General features: G+C 34.5%; 1 protein-coding gene across 1 annotated transcript; it reads left to right on the top strand.

The window, feature by feature from the left end:
• Window positions 1-651: 651 nt before the first annotated feature.
• LOC127857822 (conopressin/neurophysin-like) lies at window positions 652-21,628 on the top strand. The gene is made up of 3 exons (XM_052394506.1): window positions 652-1,239; window positions 19,941-20,145; window positions 20,620-21,628. Exons 1-3 carry the CDS (start codon window positions 1,120-1,122, stop codon window positions 20,724-20,726), a joined length of 432 nt encoding a protein of 143 aa, XP_052250466.1. The 5' UTR covers window positions 652-1,119; the 3' UTR covers window positions 20,727-21,628.
• The last annotated feature ends 493 nt before the right edge of the window (window positions 21,629-22,121 follow it).

Below are 22,121 nucleotides of genomic sequence, written 5' to 3'. Positions count from 1 at the left end.
AAGATGTTCTAAGGAACCACAAACGCATCCAAATCATTGTTTAAGGGGTGAAGTGTTAACAGCACATATAGAATCACCTTCAATAAACATTGATATGCTTGATCATTTACGTAATTGAAACAGTCATTAAACATGCATAAATAAAAGATGTTACAACAACACGTTTGTAATATGTTGTTTTCCTACATATTAAATAAATAATGTTTTGTCTCTTTAATAGCAAGAACTATTGCTATATATCACGAGTTACATAAATATTTTTTTTATCTATTTAAAGGGTTGTTTGAGTGGCTGTCCGATTAAATTGTCGCCTGGTATTGCTTTCAATTTGCCTTCGAATTGCTTGCTCTTTCATAACAACAAATTTTGCTATATATCACGAGTTACATAAATATGTTTTATCTATTTAAAGAGTTGTTTGAGTGAATGACCGATTAAATTGTCGCCTGGTATTGCTTTTCGTGGTCACGGGTTTGTAACGAGGCGACAGGGGCAATCCCTAAGCAGCGCTACGCAAGACATGCAGTTATAATTCTCCTGTTTTGACATAGCTTGACGACGCTGCAATCTATCTGGGACCAGTAAAATAACTCTCGTGGGAGGGCAGGGATGAGTGACAACTAGGAAGAATTGTGTGAAACTTCAATCATTGCGATAATACCGTCGCACCTTGCTACTGGACCGCTAGTCTAGAGATTGTGAGTATAGATCTTTGATCACGTGATTGCAGCTCATACCGCACGCGCTCATCACATTGCTATCGAACATTGGGATTTTGAAATACGGGATGATAAAATTGTGGGCACGCAAAAAAGTTGAGCATTACGGAAGTTGGGAAGACTGAGGTCGTACTTATGTTTCAAAACCTGTCGTGATTGAGCAAGCTATTTATCAATTTTTATTTTAAAAAACTATATGCAAAGGTGACGCATTTTTGTGTATCTGAAATTACGCTAAGATCGTATAACACAAATTAAAACATATATTAATGCACATTTGTCATAGTAAATGCTATATGCGTCATTGACAGACTTAAAACGCCCAACGACCAAAGGAAATTAACAAGAATCTTCGTAGAACGGTATTTACTAAAGCGATAAGGGATACTCATCTTGTTCAATGACGACCACCGTGATTGTGATGTTGGCGACACTTGCGCTATGCGGGGCCTGCTTTATACGTAACTGTCCGCCGGGCGGGAAGAGGAGCGTGGACCTCATGGCAAGGGGGACGCTTCCGGTAAGTAGTTTCATGGTATCTCATACCATGTCTCAATCAATACTTTTTATTAATTTTATAGAAATTTAGTAATTTACTACATATCATACTTTACCAATAAAATGAATTGCATTGGACAAATGTGATAATTGCATTGGACAAATGTGATAATTCGAGTTTTTCATGAATCACAGGAGGCCGAATAAACCGATCAAAAGCTTACTATTTCAGTTATTTTAATTTTTGTTCTTAACAAAAGATTTCCCACAAATAAATATTTTGTCGAATTTCTTAAACATTTTCTTATGATAAAACAATATTAACAATTAAAGTTCGATATTTTTTAGAATAAGAATTAAGCACTACCCACATTTCATATTTTAAATAGAAATAAACAAAAGAGACTTACAACAGACTTAAGTGCAACATTTTAGGAATTCGTCCACATATATTACATACATATTATACTAGTTGATGGTATTTATTAAAGCTTGCAAAAAAGAAATGAATAACCATTAAAATTCAATAACAACATGATATACACTCCTGACGTTCAAACAGATCCGAAATACAGTGTCCTTAATAATGTTTCATTTTCGATTTTTGAATATACTGTATTTATTATTTTTATGTAATGATAAGCTGTGCAATAATATTAGCAGAACAGAACCGTATGCAACAATTTTTCATATGAATGCCCATTCTTACTTCATCAAATTAATTCTGCATAGGCAAAACAGTTCCACGGTGATAGGGCGAATACCACAACTTATCCGCTCACCGTCGAAATTTTATACTTCTGACAAGAGCACCGTATCCTTCTGTCAAAAACATGGCCGCAAACTTTTTTTCCGAGTCCAGAAATGAAAGAAAAAAAACGAGAAAAGAAGGTAAATTGGTAATAAAAAGATATTCCATCAAACGAAGTATATACTTTACATCTAATTGCCGTTGACCGCATCCAAATTGAGTAGCTATTTACTCTAAAATAGTGAAAACAATTTGAGCATGTCGTGAAAAAAGTGACTTTCATGACGCGAAAAATCGTATTTTTGCAGATTTTTAACATTGTAAATGAAAGATTTTTTGTTAAACGGTATTTTATGATAGAAGAATCAATTTACAACACATTATGGCATGCTTTTTTTAATACAACTGTGATTTTTACATTTACACGTGTTAGCAGGTATGCACCGCTCAACACTGACATTATAGAAATATGGACACCGCTCAACAATGTCCGTAAAAGCAACACATCTTTATGATTTTTTGGCACCGCTTTATTCTTATATTTTTTCTTTCAGAAGGAAGAGACGTTCACATTTATGTTCAATGAATAAACCAATACTTGACGGAAATAACTATAAATGATTTGAACCCTTTACATCTCGTTAAAACGGACCGCGCTGTAATGTCTTATCTATGGAGACATGCACTCACACGCTTCTATTGACAGTCTCAAAAAAGTTTTTTATACGTGTAATCCCTTTGTTTCTGATATAAGTAGTCGAGAGCATCTTTGGTATATATCTTTGGTTTTGGCCACAAACACCAAATTCATATTTCAGTATATTTAACCAATGCAACATCACTTTGTACACTCTATACAAAACTAAATTTATTTTTTCCTTCGGTTAGTTTTACACCAACATTTGCGTATACCTTTCCATAATCGTGGTTGGACATCTTTTTTTACGGATTATGAATCTGAAATCAATAAATAATAATTATCAATAATGATTTATTTTACCACAACAATATAGATATTTTGAATCATGAGACTGAAACATGTGCCCTCCACGTACTGGAAAGCAAGACAATCGATCCCGTTGAACCTTTTTTTGTTGCAAGCATGCCATCATTTTCAAGATCAATTCTGGGACATGCAACTTTGATAAATGGAAGAAAAGCGTAAATAAATTTAGCTCACGATGGCTCGTTTTAGCTTATCATTTAAAACCATGTGCAGAAGTTAGCGGTGCCATGAATTTCAGTGACACGGAATATAAATACGGTGCTTATAATCAGTGTTAAGCGGTGCATCGATATTTAAGTAAGTGATGCATGTTTTCACAAAAAAATAAGGCCTTTAACAGATATTGAAACAAACAGGTTCGTATGGCATGTTCCTTTTATATATACAATGATCTAAGTCTGTCACATCAGTTCTGACACATCGACAATCATCTGATTATTACATTACAAGTACGAATGGTGTCGAGCGCGACACGACTTTTTGTAAACACTATTTCAAAGTCATGCTAAATATTTCACGACTTGTAAACTTTTAAATAGACGACATATTTTTCAGAAATTCGATGGAGTTCTTCACAAGTGGCAATCATTTTGCAGTGTCTTATAATAAAACATTTGGCACCCACTTACCTGATATTGCTTCGTCCGCCATGTTTCGTTTCGTCAAAAGGATACGGTGCTCTTGTCAGAAGTATGCAATTTTGACGGTGAGCGGAATAGTTGTGGTAATCGCCTGATCATCGTGAGTTCCGGAAGATGGACATCACGATATTTGCACGATTTCATATTTACGGTTATAAAGTTTAGACAGCCACGATATATACATTCAAATCAAACGTTAAAGGGATCTTTTCACGCTTTGGTAAATTGACAAAATTGAAAAAAGTTGTTTCACATTCGCAAATTTTCGTTTTAGTTATGATATTTGTGAGGAAACAGTAATACTGAACATTTACCATGGTCTAATATAGCCATTATATGCATCTTTTGACGATTTTAAAACCTAAAAATTATAAAGCGTTGCAACGCGAAACGATTGAATAATTTGGAGAGTTCTGTTTTTGTCGATAAATTTTGTGAAACTACGAAGATTGCTTATATAAGGTATGAAATACGTCACGTATGTGTACTCGGCGGAATAGCTCAGTAGGCTAAAGCTTTTTTACTTCAGGTCTCTGGCAGTACTCCAGGGGTCACTGGTTCGAAACCTGCTCCGGGCAATGTTCTTTTCCTTTTTTAATTTTATTCTTGATTTTTTACTGAAGCTTTTACGATCCAATGTTTACATTTATCAATATAAAGCATTTAATGAATAAGTTAAAAAAAATGCCAAAATCTGTGAAAAGGCCCCTTTAAGTATATACAAAACATGATATTAAAAAGTAACATATTTTTAAATGGTGTGTGATAAATAAAACAGTATCTAGATTTCTACGCGATGATACGTTTATTATCAATATGTTGCTATATGCTGATAACATTGCATTATTTACCTTCAGAAAGTCTACAATTACAATTGAATTCTATCTATCAATACTCTTGTAAATGGGGATTAAAATATATATAAACAAAACGTAAAGCGGGTATATAGCTACGATTTTGTCAAATATTTATGAAGTTATATAAAATGTGTAAAAAAAAACTTATTATACATATATTTCAATATAAATTAAAATAAAAGTTAAGAAGAACATGTGTCGAAAAATGCGAAATAAGCCAGATATTTAATTCTGAAATTGAAAACGGCTGTACAGCCGAATTCGCCATGTACGATGTGAATCTAAACTTAGTTTAACGGTTTATTTGAATTTCTGCAACGATATCTATTCATACGACACACGAACACTAACTCCAATCCTAATACAAAGACGAATGCTTCGGTTATTGTAGGAAAATATGTTCGTCACAATCGGCTCGGGTCGCTAATTTGTCTTTGCTGCATTTTATGAAAGACGGCTTTAATGTATAATTTTTCTTGTCTATTTTGTGTAAGTGTAACATATTTTATCAATATATTACAATTAAACACATATAAAAAATCGTATATACCCGCTTTAAATTTGTTTATTGCAAAAAGGAAAAGCAATTGAACATTTAAATGGAATATTAAACAGCAGGCTATTGAAATTGTTGATGAAATTTGCTACTTAGGCCTACAGCTTCACTACTTAATAATGAACAAGCCTTAAAAGCTTTAAACCATTTATTGTCAATTTTTAGCAAAGAGAAGATAAATTCTAAAACGAAATTTTCTTTATTTGACTCCCTACTGGTATTGGTGTTTTTATATGCATCTGAAATAGGGGAAATTTACAAAATTAATGAAGTTGATAAACTTCACTTAAAATTGTGTAAATCTATTTTTGGTGTGATCTTACAGACCTCTTTTGCCGCTGTCTTTGGCGAACTAGGCCGATTTCCTTTTTCTTTTATATGTAAACAACGGGCACTTAGTTATTCGGTTAAAAAAAATAAATCTGAATCTCTTATGCACACTGTATGAAATGAACAATGTAATCTTTACAATTATTTTATTATGGATAATAATAGCAATAACTTTCCTCTGTGTTGTGCTTTTGTTAAAAAATAATTATAACAACTAGAACACGGAATTGTATCAATAATTTAAAACAATTCAAACTATTCTAATTAAATAAACCAACGATTAAAAGACCAAATTATTCAAAACTGGCACGATACAATTCATTACCAACCGAAACTAGAATACTATAGAATGTTTAAGACTGAATTCGCGTAAGAAAAATATTTAGATTGCATCAATATTAAAAATCACACACAACATTTATCAAAATTTAGGCTTAGTTCAGATTAATTGGAAATAGAGATAAAATAACACTAAGAGACCAAAGCACACGTGGACTATGTAACGCAAACGCTGTTGAATCCGAGTACCACTTCTTTCCAACTTGCCCAATCTATACAGATCTACGAACTAAATATTGTATTCGATCAAACTGGCCAAATTTAGTGAAAGTTAAAAACATACCATGTTCTCAAAATAATAAGTCCTTACCAATGTTGCCAGATTCTTTATTTATGTCACAAAACTGAGGAAAACTAAGCATTGGGTGTTTCTTAAATAAGTAGTGTATGTAATCCTAACTATATTGTCTATATATTAATTGTTTAATGTTTTCTTTTTTGTTGTTAATTTACCTCGTTTGTTCATAGTGTTGGAACACTTTCAATGTAATTTGTGTTGTTTGCATGATTGCCTTTGTATTGAACTGATGCACTGTGACTACACTATGTATATTTGTATGTAATTGGTCAAAGGCGTTTTGCTGATCTTCCAATAAAAAACTTGAAAACTTGATAGAAAATGTTCCTTACATTTTTTGTGAACGCTTAGTTCGTTTCATAAGCAAATGTTATTTAAACGTTTTAACCGTACCATAGTTTTAAATTAATGTAATACAATATTGAACGTTGAGAAAAATGAGTATAAAGGACAGACCGTGATTCAAAATTGATAGGAAGGAAGAAATAGAGGTAATAAAAAACCGTCCTAAATGAGCGGCAATTAAACAATTGACGACATTTATAGAAACTATAAAATAAGGATTGATTTATAAATCTAATAATACAATGTTTTTTTTCCTTCAGCATTAAAATTCATTTAAAAGCTATATTTGTCAATAAAAAATTCCAATAACTCTTCACAGCGGATGCGAAGTATTTCGATAATATAAAAAAATGTTTTAGTTGTGCTAAAATCGATCATCCGTAGGCATCTCAGCGCGTAATTTGATGTATCGTGCTGTAGGCACTCTGATAACAGAAGATAATTTAAATGAGATTTACGTAATAAACAGCATACGTTATCAGATTTAACAATGACGTTTTGCCAATGATAAATCATCTCTATTATAAAAATACAAATACGAAGTTTCTTTTTATTATAAAATAGATGCCATTAGAGGGCTAGATTGAACAAAGTGCATTTCAAAAGTTTGCTGGAAAACACGTCACAAGCGGAACAATCGTTTTAGCAATGGCAACATCACTGATACTACCTGTATGACTTGGGTCCGAATTATCTGCACGATTATTTGTTTTGTACCTTGCGAACACAAAACTATCTTTCCGATAACAGTTATAAAAAATATTCTCAAAACAAATGAGCCCAGTTCTGTGAAAAGGGTGCTAAATGCATGTGCGTAAAGTGTCGTCCCAGATTAGCCTATGCGGTCCGCACAGTCTAATCAGGGACGACACTTTCTGCGTTTATGATATTTTCTGTTTAAATAAAGTATTTTTTTAGAAAAAAATCCAGTTTCAGCGGAAAGTCGGGCAAAGGCTCTGGACCTATTTTTTTTCTAACAATACGCAGTTATTTATACGAGTCGTGTTCTGATAAAACTGGGCATAATGCATGTGCGTAAAGTGTCGTCCCAGATTAGCCTGTGCAGTCCGTACAGGCTAATCAGGGACGACACTTTCCGCCTAAACTTGATTTTCGGTAAGGAGGGACTTCCTTGAAACTAAAAATACCATAAAAGCGGAAAGTGTCGTCCCTGATTAACCTGTGCGAAATGAGCAGTCACACTACAAACATCACGTTTATTCAAACAATAACTAACACTCGAAACTCGAAAAAAGGTCAATTTACAAAAAGTGTCGGAGATAGAATGTTTTGCATGCTAAAGCTACTTTAATACAGCCTATGGAATGACTTGAGTGCACATAAGTGATTATTTGTTGCATATTCTTAACAAAACTTCTTAAACATACGGTTAAATTAAAAAACGATGACGTTTTGACCAAATGGTTAAAGCATTCCAAAATAGACTGCGTACGGCGAATGTTCATGGCCCGGATCGAGTCGTTTCATTACAAAATTGTTTGGCTGTTGTTGTTTTGTGTTGTTTTGCAATTGGGAGGTGCAATGAAAAGAGATATCTCCGGACAATACTGTATTATTAACTACACAGAACACATTTGTAAATGACGACTCTATATATAACGTACAGTGGTAGCGATTTGGATATTTCTCTTTGAGGTACCGCGTATGATTTCCGCTAAAGTCTCTGTAATACAAAATCTTTGTATGTTCTTACAATAACTCTAACTGTTCCAAGTATAACTTTTTTGGTAAAAACGTTTCGTGACATTTTTTTGTAAAATGTACGAGAATCTGTAAGCAAGTCACTATACATTCTTGTTTCTAAATTCCTTAAATATCTTCCTGAATCATTTCAGTATAAATCCTTTTCACTAATTGCTCCGATAATACAATGATCTGTCTGTCTCATTTGTATTTAGTGCATGATTTTTGCCGAAAAAAAATCATTTGTCATCTCAGCGCATTTCGTTACGATTCCGGCATTCATCTAAAACACGTTTTTATATAAATAATACCATTTTATTACCACGTATTATTTGATAACATCGACCAATATTTATCTTAAAATTTAATAAAGATTTGATTTTTGCGAACACGATTAAAAAATAACTTCAAATAAAAAGGAAACTAGACAGTAACGCGAATTTTCAAACAAAATCATTCATGCGTTTGTTTTAATGGTTGGAAAGCGTGGAGGTCTTTTTAAATGGATTAATGAACACAATGACGTAAAGTAGAATGCATGAATACAGAATGAAATAATGAATGAAGTAATTCATTAATTATCGCCCTTTGGGTGTTAGGATGTCAATTCAATATAAAGCCCGCCCGCGACACTATTGCACCCCTCCACCAGCAATGACACGTCTGAATCCCTCGCGGATTTTGATAACAAAAATAAATTGAAATAACATTTATCTGGTTCCCTTTGATAAATTTTAAATATGTCTACCGTTTGAAAATCAGTTAGATGGATAAAAGCAAAATAAGAACAAAGGTGTCGGAAAAAATACATTTACATGACTTTCAACATAAGTTTTGTGATACTGTCTGTTACAAGTGAATTTTTTCTCAAGTTTGACGTCCGAATGCTCCCTGATGACACGCTTTGTCAGAGATATGGCTCAACCGTATCAAACAAGAATTCGAGACAATAAAGCTTGACAGAACAGAACAGAACAACGTACCGGAACAACGTATTTTAAAATAAAAATGAAGGCTGTATTTCTTGTTAAAAGCGTAGGAGAGTCAGGACAATGAGTCGCGTTCTGAGAAAACTGGGCATAATGCATGTGCGTTAAGTGTCGTCCCAGATTAGCATGTGCAGTCCGCACATGTAATCAGGAACGACACTTTCCGCCTAAATTTGATTTTTGCTAAGAAGATACTTCATTTAAACGAAAAATGTCATAGAAGCGGAAAGTGTCGTCCCTGATTAGCCTGTGCTGACTGCACTGGCTATTCTGGGACGACACTTTACGCACATGCATTATGCCAAGTTTTCTCAGAACACGACTCGAATGATCTTACATTTAAGTCGGTTAATATCATATTTATCCAGTTAACGTAGCTTACAGTAAAACTTTAAAATACGGCTTATTTGCTATGCATGCAATTAATGATCTATATTACAAAATAGTATATTGTTAATCTACATGCAAAACAATATGTTGTATGCTTTAAACTGTGACCAATTTTAAATAACTTATATATTATAAAATGGCTAAGCATAAACTTATGACGTTTTTCATTCATGAAAAAGTGTTGAAATAACCCCAATGATGTGCATATGTAACACGTATCTCATATTTAATAACTGTTTTATCAAGTATATCCAATAAATGGCACCCTTATAAACGTTGCGATAACGTCATATTACTTTGGGCCTTTTGTTTAGTATATCCACCGATTGCTGAATACAACGAATACATTTGAACTTAAATTAGCTACATTTGTAAAAGAAGGTCTGATTTTAAGAAATAATATTTCTAATATTGCTACTAAACTTCAAATTGAAATCCCCCATATATGACAATTATTTTACCTAGCGTTTTCGTTACTGTATACGATGATGCCTATGTGTATTGTATTATCTTTGTGACATAATTGTATGCGAAATATCAAGTGTTTATACGATGTACACAGTGCAAGTCTGAATAAATATTTGTCTTGACATATTAACTACAGAGTTTCATAGCATGTGCCAGTTAGTGAATAATACCTTCATATGTATGTTTTAATTGTTTAGTGCATATGTATGTAATTAGGGATTTAACAATCCAACGTGTGACGCATTTTATAACGTGCGATCGTCTGCGTGTATTCGTTGATGTCTCTGCTCTCTCAAAGGGACATGTCGAAACTAGTTCGGACGGAAACAATAATGCATTACATTTTTTAACAATATGATTATAACATTGGGCAAACAAATATACATAAGTAAATCTTAAGCAGAACTTTAGGATCTTTATATGTTATTGCAAGTTAGACCGAACATTTTTAAAGTGTATCTTCGGAAATAATCTACGCATTTGCGCATGTAATATTTGCAGCTCAATAACTCAAATATAACAAATATTATTATCATCGTCATTATTGTTTTCAGGGTTTAATGTTACATGATGTATACAGTACAATATAATAAGATATATAAAACATGTTAAATATTGAGCTATTGGATAGGCTTAGAGTCATATACAATTTTATAAATTGTTTCAGAGAAAAGAAACAATAAAATAAAACACTAATATCTAACATATGACATCGTAAAGCATATAAAAGTACGCCAATGATCCGAATTGAATTGTTTGAAATCTGTTCCTGTAAATAAGGAAGTGGTCACTGTTCAATAATCGGAGTCTTTATTTCGAATATTTAAGTATACATTTTCGCGTGATACTAGTAGTTAAGCTTAATTATGTTATATGCATGTTTTCTCTCACATTTTATTGTATATTTCATTTGACAATAAATACAGAAAACAAGTATTACGATAACGATAATTTGAACTGGCATTTTCTTACTCAAATAATAAATTACAATGAACAAAAGTGTACCTTCTGCGTAAACAGTTACGAAGGGATACGCTGAAGGATGCAACACTACTTCAGCGCGTAACCATTAAGGAAAGACCCACCATTAAGCAATGGCCAGGGTAACTCCAGTAGCTGGAAAGTTTTAACATGAGGCCATCATATTTAATGTCATTATTTTTTTCGATTCAAAAACACCATGCGCTTACGATGCGCGTTCTCGATGGGGACCAGCCGTATAACAACGTCAGTGCAGCTGTTCTCGATGGGGACCAGCCGTATAACAACGTCAGTGCAGCTGTTCTCGATGGGGACCAGCCGTATAACAACGTCAGTGCAGCTGTTCTCGATGGGGACCAGCCGTATAACAACGTCAGTGCAGCTGTTCTCGATGGGGACCAGCCGTATAACAACGTCAGTGCAGCTGTTCTCGATGGGGACCAGCCGTATAACAACGTCAGTGCAGCTGTTCTCGATGGGGACCAGCCGTATAACAACGTCAGTGCAGCTGTTCTCGATGGGGACCAGCCGTATAACAACGTCAGTGCAGCTGTTCTCGATGGGGACCAGCCGTATAACAACGTCAGTGCAGCTGTTCTCGATGGGGACCAGCCGTATAACAACGTCAGTGCAGCTGTTCTCGATGGGGACCAGCCGTATAACAACGTCAGTGCAGCTGTTCTCGATGGGGACCAGCCGTATAACAACGTCAGTGCAGCTGTTCTCGATGGGGACCAGCCGTATAACAACGTCAGTGCAGCTGTTCTCGATGGGGACCAGCCGTATAACAACGTCAGTGCAGCTGTTCTCGATGGGGACCAGCCGTATAACAACGTCAGTGCAGCTGTTCTCGATGGGGACCAGCCGTATAACAACGTCAGTGCAGCTGTTCTCGATGGGGACCAGCCGTATAACAACGTCAGTGCAGCTGTTCTCGATGGGGACCAGCCGTATAACAACGTCAGTGCAGCTGTTTCATTTTCCATTATTCGGCCGTTGAAAAGCGTACTAGGTTATCGTTTGTAAAATTTATTTGAAATATACCGCAATAAATATTTGTTATATTTAACCTACATATATACACGGATTTGTATTGATATGCAGTACCTTCTGGTTAATTTTACTGTAATTTTAATCTAAGAAAAAGCAAGTTCCTTCTTCGGTTTTATTAAGGAATAAGGAATTGGTTCCATTTTCAACATTCAACCGCGTATACGGAATCGAGCAATAATTTAGTGAAGCTCGTCAGAAGTGCAATTAAATTAATATTTGTGTATGAAACCTAATAATACAATGATTTTCATTTATATGTGGAACACTTTGATTAGTTTTAATTTATTTTCAAAATGTAAATGTATTCGAGTTAATTTTTTCATTCACTTTAACTCGTCAATTTGATGTTTTTTCATTAACTTACAATACCAAAGGTGTTAGGCGGTTTGAAGAACGAATAGGAAATAATGTATGTATTCTTCATTCGTGAATTAATTCATGAATTACAAATATATACATGTATATCGTTTGGTTTTGTTTTGATTTTTTCTTTAATTGTTTGTATTATGTTATTAAATACGCTCTCATCATATATGTATAGCTTTAATAAGGAATAGGGAACAGATCTTTATTACGAATTCAAATAAGGAAAATGGAACTAGGCACAATGAACAAACTTACCTGTACTCATTAGAGGCTCATACTCGATGCCCATAAGCAGTTTTTTCGACCAGTTTTGACCAAATATAGCATCGACGACATCGTTTTCTATATAAAACAAGATGTGTTTGTGAAACACTATGCCTCCCATATATTTGACCTTTGACCTTGAAGGATGATCTTGACCTTTCACCACTCAAAATGTGCAGCCCCATTAGATACACATGCATGCAAAATATAAAGTTGCTTTCTTCAATATTGCAAAAGTGTATATTAAATGAGCGATTTTGACCCATATATTTGACCTTTGACCTTGAAGGATGACATTGACCTTGACCTATCACAACTCAAAATGTGCAGCTCTATGAGATACACATGCATAACAAATATGAAGTTGCTATCTTTAATATTGCAAAATTTATGGCAAATGTTAAAGTTTGACGCAAACCAACACACAAACCAACTAACCAACAAACCAACAGACAGGGCAAAAACAATATTTCCCCCACTATAGAGGTGGATACTTAAAGTAATCTAGTTTTACCCATACAACTCTTGCTTGCCAACTTTCCTTACGGTAACTTTTTTATTATTTCTTTTTTCTCTGAGCAACAAGCGTCTAAATATTAAATATGATACTCGTTCTGGCAAAACTGTGCTTAAAGCAAGTGTGTGAAGTGTCGCACCAGCGTATCATTGACCGCACTCTCCGTTTTAATGGATCTATTTCGTTTATAGGACGTCTCTTCTAAACCAAATTTAAGCGTGAAGTGCCTCCATGATTATGCGGACTGCACAGGCTAATCTGGGACGACAGTTGGCACATGCAGTACGACCAGTTTTCACAGGACGCGACTCATACTAAAGGATTAATTGAATTATAAAATCAACGTTTTCAAAATTAAAAGACGCGCATTGATGAATATATACCGTTTGAATAATGAATATTGAGAAATATCAACCATATTTGATAATCCCGATCGATGCACCATGTACGTTAACATCGTGTAAATTGACATGTATTAATTAGCCCGCCATGTTTGCACCGTAGAGCATATGCTATTTACTTTTGTAGTTAGTTGAGCCTGCAGTGAACTGTAATTGGGATGTTAAAATACATCCAATAAATGGCATACTGTCATCAAGTCCTTTTCAAATAAACGGAAGCAATCGTAGCATTAATGGCCTGGTAATATTGTGGTTTCTCGGATATGAAAGAGCACTTTGTAATGACATTCCATTATGTAAACAAATACAATACCAAATACATATTGACTTAAAGATGATTACTTAAAATGTTACTCTGGTATACTTAAACATATTTAACCTTCATAAAATGTCCCGTAACATTAAACCCCATATTTAATGAGTAAGTTTGTATATTGCGATAAATTCAAATTGAAATCACAATCGACATTGTGGCCAATGGAGTTGCATGAGTGTTCTACTGGTCTGCGTTCGTGGGTCCAAGAGTACAATCTTCTATGACTCGCTTTTTAAGTTCTGTGTAATGCACAGGTCGGCATTAGCTGCTACTTCCCTCCCCCAGCTTAATTATTTCGTACATCCATTGAACTATGCCGATGAACACGATTACAATATTACCTTATTATCACCACAAGTAGTCAAATCAGATGTCTGAAAGGATTATTCGATAAATGGGTAAACACATGAATAATTTAGTTACTCCGTTCCCGGGGTTGTCATTTTTGGAACAGTACTTTAGCGGTCAGCCAATCGGCAAGTAACAAGTAGTAAGGGAACTCTTTGACCAAACCAATTAGAAATCAACGAGTATTCAGTAGAACGCTTTGACCAATCAAATATGTTATAAGGAATAGTGTTATTTTATGTTGATGTGTATTTCAGTATAAAACGAGATGTTTTATGTAGACAGAAAATTCTGAGGTTAGGTTTGATAGAAGGGCATTGTTGCTTGCTTTCGCGGGCTGGGCCCGTTGCGGGCTTCACGTTTATCTTGTATTGTGTCTCGACGAAATATGCGACAAAATAACAATTTCGAGTCACTTTTGCGTTTTGTTATGTTTTGTTATGTTATTGTGTATAACAAATGGACAATTTTGAAGGATTTGGAGAAAGTTCGCAGGGGGAAGAAGCTGTGTACTATGGCAACTAACGCTTACTGGTACGTCGACGTATATATACTATACACGTCACTGCGTCGCTGACCTACCAACATAATTATCATGTTAACAATCTCAAGTAAAACAGATCATTATCTGCTTAACCAGCAATGTTTTATCCGTTAACGCCATTACCGTGCTAAACAGTTAACCAAAGCATCTTTTTAATATCAGCAATGTCCATTAAGGCCCCGCGTGACGGGTGGATGAAGCGAATTAGCGCGTCATATGAGTGATATTGAGTACCTCAATGTTATTGTAAACAGACAATGGCGTGTTACGAACTCGACATGGCGTCATTAGAAATCAAGTAAAATGATGGATATGTTTGTTCAACGACGCCATTATGAATCTGTTTAACGTTCCTATTAGATTTTCACTGAATCTAAAGAATCAATGGAATGTGCATATGTTTGTTCCTCTATTTACGTATTAGCTTTAAATTGAACCCGAACATATGCACAACGTGTGTCCCTGCTGCACAACGTGTGTCCCTGCTGCACAACGTGTGTCCTGCATATTCTTATAACCTTAACACTGGACACAAGAAATTAATACAACGTGCGTGTGTATGTCCTTTCATATTCGTATGAGCTAGACAGTGATAAAAAAGGCAAGCGTTTGTGTTTTCCTACATATTCGTATTAGCTTTACGCCGAACCAAAGAAAGCAACACAACGCGCGTGTGTGTGCCCATTCATATTCGTATAGCGGCCATTTAGGTCTGTTTAATTCACGAATCATTAAAATGAAAACAACACAGAAGTTTTAGTCACACTTATTTATTTACAATCCTTAGTTTCAGAGTTTTTCACATCGTAATTTGTACTGTCTACACCATTAGCTTGCATGTGGTCCATGCAACCAACCCGTCTCCATGTCCGAGTTCCGATGTTAACCCATTTATGCCTATCGTCTAGAAAAAGGCCTTGGCAAACAGCGTAGACCCAGATGAGACGCCGCACGATGTTTGCTTAAAGGAATTTCTGTTAGAATATAGAAATAAATATAACTAGACATCCCTAATTTTGGAAATAAATTGATCCTATTTAGAAGGATGGGAGAGTCCACTAGGCATAAATGGGTTAACGCAACACATCCGTCTACGAGGTTCACAAACCATGCGAGTGATCGGAGCCTTGGCCTCTTACTGTCTGTATCCCCTGCAGAGGAGCTTATTTCAACCACTCACACGGACTATAATAAATACTAACAATATTAATAATATGGAAGTAGTAGTAGTTATTAACAATAAGTATACTAATATTAATTATTATTATTATTTTTTTATTATTATTATTATTATTATTATTATTATTATCTCTATATTTTCTGAGTGAGCTCGTTAAAACAATACATTGATACTTATCGTTGTCACATAGTTGGTCTAGCAGACGAATGAGAAGAATGTGGCCCCAGGTTACAATCGTGGTACAAAGAAGCTTTCGTAAGCTTTCAATCGCGTCTTTTGCTAAGTACACAGTATATTTGAAAATAAACATGACATGGGAAAATGTTTTTGATTGTAGTTCGGAATGTTGTTAGAATTGTTTTTATGACATTAATTTAGAGAAATATAGTAGATGTCTGACAATCTTAGACAGAGTATGTTATTATAATAAAATTACGAGCATTCAAAGACGTTCATATTTTTTTATTTTTCAGAATATGTGTAATAATGTTTAAAATGTAAATTTGTGCATCCGCATGTGTATATTAAATCAATTAAATTTTATTACAAACAAAGGTATTGAAACATGAATTATAAGTTCAACAAATGCATAACACTTTCGTCGTATACAAAACAAGCTCTGATAATTTAATGTAGCATTTTTGAACACGAGACGTTCCTGGTACTGTATAATAATTGTTAAAACAAAAGTCCACTTATACTATTTTGGGGAGAATAAATTAAAACGCTATCCGCATTTTGCTTACTTGTTCTCCATTCGCCCAATATCAACGAAAAAAGTCCACACTAATCCTCTTCCCCCAAAGCGATATTTTGGGTATGATAAAAATAGAATAGTGAATACATGGAATGCATTGATAATTAAAAAATATCTTAATTAGTGTTTATATCTTCTCTGATTATACATTTTAGTGTTAGAGTAAATATTTTATTTCAATACAACGTGCGTATAATATTTTTCAAGAACAGAAAAATTACCGGTAAATAACATGATTTATTATACAGTTTAATCATAATAGCAATGTTCATTTCAAAACTATGGAACGCCTCGACTGTCTCCTGTTGACTATTGATATATCGAAGGTTTCATTAAAATGATTTGGGTTTAAATTATAGTATATGTGTTTTTAATAGTATGATGTGTGCTTGCCATATTATTATATGTGTTTGTGATTGTATGCTATGTATTTGTGATGGTATGCTGTGTTTTCGTCATGGTATGCTGTGTGTTTGTCATGGTATGCTATGTGTTTATCATGGTATGCTGTGTGTTTGTTGTACTATCATGTGGGTTTATCTAACATGGTGTCCTTTTCATTCGCTAAGTTGTAAGTTAGCGTTCTTTTCATTCGGAACACACAGCATACCATGAACAACGCACAGCATACCATCAAAACATACAGAATACCGTCACATACACACATCATAGTATTATAAACACATAGCAAAAGATTTAAACCCACATCATTTCAATGAAACCTTCGATATGTCAACAGTCAACAGGAGACAGACTAGGCGTTTCATACAAAACGATTAAAATGTTTTAAAGGGGCCTTTTCACAGATTTTGGCATGTTTTGAAGTTTGTCATTAAATGCTTTATATTGATAAATGTAAAAATTGGATCTAAAAAGCTCCCGTTTAAAATCAATAATACAATTTAAAAAAAGAAAAAAAGTAACACTCAGCAAGGCTAGAAACACTGACCCCTGGAGTCATGGAGTAAAAAGTTTACTACTTAGACTACTTGGCCATACTTCCTTATACAGTGAATTGTGTATTTTATACTTTATATAAGCAATCCTCGTAGATTCACAAAACATGACGACAACAACAGAACTCTCCAAAATATTCAATCGTTTCGCGTTGCAACGCTTTATGTGTTCATGTTTTTAATTTGTCAAAAGATGCATATAATATATATTTAAGAGCATGGTAAATGCTCAGTTTTACTGTTTCTTCATAAATATCAAAACTCAAACGAAAATTTGCGAATCTTAAACGACTTTTTTTCAATCTACCATAACGTGAAAATGCCCCTTTAAAAGAATCAAATGCTTAAAAAGCACACAACAGAAGAACGTAAGTGTTGATATTGACATTTGTTAACTGCGTTTGTTTGTTTAAACATCTATGTTAAATCCAAAGTTGCTTTTATACATCCAATATGGCCCAGAAACTTAAAGTATGTGTCAAACATTAAAAAAAGTGGAATTAAGATTCGATAAGGGTTAAATAAGTGCATACACGAAATCAAACTTCATTTAATAACGCGTTTCCTTTTGCTATCAAGAGCAATTTCCATGATTATTTTGTGCCATTTAGGCACATGACATGCGTATACAAATGCGGTTTATGGATTTAAAAATAAGATCAATCCTGCATGTACAGTTTTTGTATATATATGCATCGGCAGCCACGTTGTTGTTGGCTAAAATGGATGAAGTTTAGGATTTATATTGAAATAAAATGTTCTGTTCACCAATTAAGTGTGTTACCGTTGACATACTTGCAAGCCTCGACGTGAAAATCTGTCCTCAACTCTACAGATATAATCAAGTACGCACAGACACTCACTTAACCCATTTATGCCTAGTGGACTCTCCCATTCTACTAAATCGGATCAATCTACTTCCAAAATTAGGGATTTCTAGTAAAATTATTTCTATATTTAGAATATTTCTTACAGAAATTCCTTTAAGCAAACAGCGCTACGCTGTTTGCCAAGGCCTTTTTGACGATGCTGCGAAGCAGCTCGTCTAAGTTATCATCCCATGAAAAATTCTTCACAACGACGACCTATGTAAAAGACCGAGCCAGTCCGATTGAGATGGCTCGATTTTTCTAATCAGCATACCTCACTGATTATCATTGATAAAGGTAAAGGAACATCAGCTATAAATAGGACAGCATATTCTGGGAAAAAAGATTTGATAATAGTTTGAAAACGTTTATTTTAAATCAGTTATATTCTGTCCATTATTTGTTTATAGATAAATGAAACAACTATGCATGTTCTGTATTGTATTTGACATTTGTCGTGATACTGTAAATAAAATGCGAATGAAAGCGTGTATAATTAACGTTTAACGCCATCATGAGTGTAAAGAAAACGAATTATTTCCAACCTGACATTCGTAAATGTTATAGCGAGTATGGTATATAAACATCATAATAGCCGTGCGACATGCACGAAACTCGCTTGTATGCGTTCTTTCTCATTTTGCATATTTAATAAACTTTTCAAACAGAAATTACAGAGCCACATCAGTGCCCAAACTATGTTTTATAATTCTTGTTGGATATTGTTTGCTGTTTTAAACACATATTAGGTCATATCGCGGAGGTTTAGTTAACCTTACGATGTGTTCATGGGCGAACTCAGGTATTCAAGTGCTCTTACGACTATGTGCTCCTACCTACTTTCGGGAATCATAATGAAATTATTGCCGTGCTTAACGAACAAACATACCAAAACTTATTGAATAAGAGAAAAACAATAATAAACAGAAAAAAAAATGTTCATGCACATGTGCATGTGAAATCACGTCCGCACACATAACATTAAGTTAAGAAAGGAAACAACGAAATAAAAAGTTTGGTATGATAAACATTTGAAATTAAAGCCATTTTTTTCGAACCCAATTTGTTTTTCGTACCCAATTTTTTTTTTTTTGGGGGGGGGGATAATTTTTGTACCCAAAATGTTCGTACTCATATTTTTTTGTACTCATACATTTTCGTACGCACATACACAATTGTGGTGATGTAGATACACGTAAATTGATGCTTTTATATCCATCCTCTTCAAAAGCATCGTCACACCAGTACTGTCAGTACTTTGATTTCTAGACGCTAGGCATAAATGGGTTAATCTTATTCTTTACATGAAATACTGTGAATACGTTATTTAAAGGACATCTACATTAAATCGCCTGAATCCATGAATATGAAAATGGCTCAAAATTATTGAGGGCAGACGGGCAATCCAAATGCAATTGTACATGCTCCGAGTGTTCTTCTACATTCATTGGTGAATACTCGTCCGTGTTATGCTCTATAAAGCCCGCGTTGTTTCAGTGTCTGACATGCGGTCCAGGTAACGAAGGCCAGTGCGTGGGACCCAAAACTTGCTGCGGACCGTTCGGCTGCTACATGGGCACAGACGAGACGCTCGTGTGTCTCAAGGAGAACGAGCGCACCACCGCGTGCGAGATCCGGGGCCAGTCGTGTGGAGCGCGCGCACAGGGCAACTGCGTAGCAGAGGGCATATGCTGTGATTCAAGTAGGTCACGTGGAGAGCTGTCATTAACCCATTTATGCCTAGTGGACTCTCCCATCCTTCTAAATTGGATTAATTTATTTCCAAAATTCGGGATGTCAAGTATATTTATTTCTATATTTAGAATATTTCTTACAGAAATTTCTTTAAGCAAACAGCGAAGACCCTGATGAGACGCCGCATCATGCGGCGTCTCATCTGGGTCTACGCTGTTTGCCAATGCCTTTTTTCTAGATGCTTGGCATAAATGAGTTAAAACGCTCATTGTAATCAATCATTTATATATAAAAGCACTCACTAAGCCTCAGGGGAAGTTTATGGTTTAACGTCTATATATCCTGGTTTAATTATTCCGATTTATAACAGTTAAAATAAATTAGTATATATGCAGTAGCTAAATTGTATTAATACCACAATATACATAAGCTGCATGTATTACGATTGTGTCAGCAAAGATTTTTGTTGATATACTTCCAGAGGCATGCGCGATGAACGATAAATGTCGAACATCCGGAGACGACACGAGCAGCGCAGAGTTACTGTCCTTGCTGAACAAAATATTGCAAGGGTCTGATCTAGAATGATAGATGTTCAGCAACCTAGCTACAGTAGCATTAATAAACTCATTTGACAAACTTTATTGTACTTATCAATATTTCAATAAAATCCAAATGTGGAACAGACATTTTCATCGTAGCATACATGCATAGGAAGTTGGAAATAAAATGCTTCTATAGAATATGCATTTGATCACTGAAGATCAGAAAATATACTCAATTAATTAATGAAATGTGTGGTTTAGTTGGTCGTTTTTTGAGCTACTAAAATCTGATTAATGATAAATAACTATTCATGTTTAACGTATGTTATATTTCATACATCGAACAAAGTTCAATTTATTGCAAAGTACATGTAAATAAAACGAAAGAAAGGCAAATTAACATTCGTTAAAACAAAGTACAGCAGAGCTATACACACACCTTCCGTTTATTTCTTTTACACAACCCATTTTATTTCAGTATATGTGTTAACTATTTAAACACAAATTGAGTTGATCAACTTTATCATACTTCAATAAAGTATTCACAGTCCAAGCGTGCTTTCGTATTTTATTGAAATAACCAAAACAGGTCAAAGCAAAGTAAATCTTACCCCCTGATAACGTTTGGGTATTGAAATATATTATATTTCATCGTCATAATCGCAGTTTGTGCTAAAATATCTAAGATGTACAGGGAAACTAATATCAGATTTGTGAGAGGTTTGATAGAGAGAAATGATTGCCATAGTAAATCTTATAAAACACACAGATTTTCTTTTACTAGGATCACATCTGAACAATTGTTAATTATATAAATACAGCATATAACTGCGATGTTAAATCGCAGATCAATAACAAGATAAAGGTTGAAGAATGTCACCCGAGTAGAGTTTACTAATTGATGAATATAGGGATAATACACGTTTTCGAGGGCATGATCATCTGCGGGCGCTCGAAAAATCCGTTCCTGCCCGAGTGCGCAGCACGAGCGCAGGAACGGATTTTGAGAGCGCCCGCAGATGATCATGTCCGAGAAAATGTGTGTTTTCGCTATAATTGCATAAACAAATCACACATACCAAAATAATTTTAAATAACATTGAAAACAATATGTTTTGTTCATTCGACATCGACAAAATAATTCGATTATTTCAATACAGTTCAAGGTTGGGTTTTACATATGCCTCGCTCGGTCATCATTCGAAATGACGAGGCTTTACCTTCGGATAGGCAGTTTTCGATTTATAATGTGTTTAAACAGTGGATTAATGCAAAGTTGAAATGCAGCCGCGCAAAGTAAGAAATGAGCAATTATATTGGAATATACAGCAGGAACGTTGAAGGTACATCAACACTTACATTTACAGCATAGTCTTTTGAAAGTGTTGAGTAAATAACCTTAACTTCATTGACGTTGCCAATAAAATAAAGCTGTTGT

This window comes from Dreissena polymorpha, chromosome 14 (genome assembly GCF_020536995.1).
Source record: "Dreissena polymorpha isolate Duluth1 chromosome 14, UMN_Dpol_1.0, whole genome shotgun sequence".
NCBI lineage: Eukaryota > Metazoa > Mollusca > Bivalvia > Myida > Dreissenidae > Dreissena > Dreissena polymorpha.
This window is presented reverse-complemented; position numbering and strand designations above follow the sequence as displayed.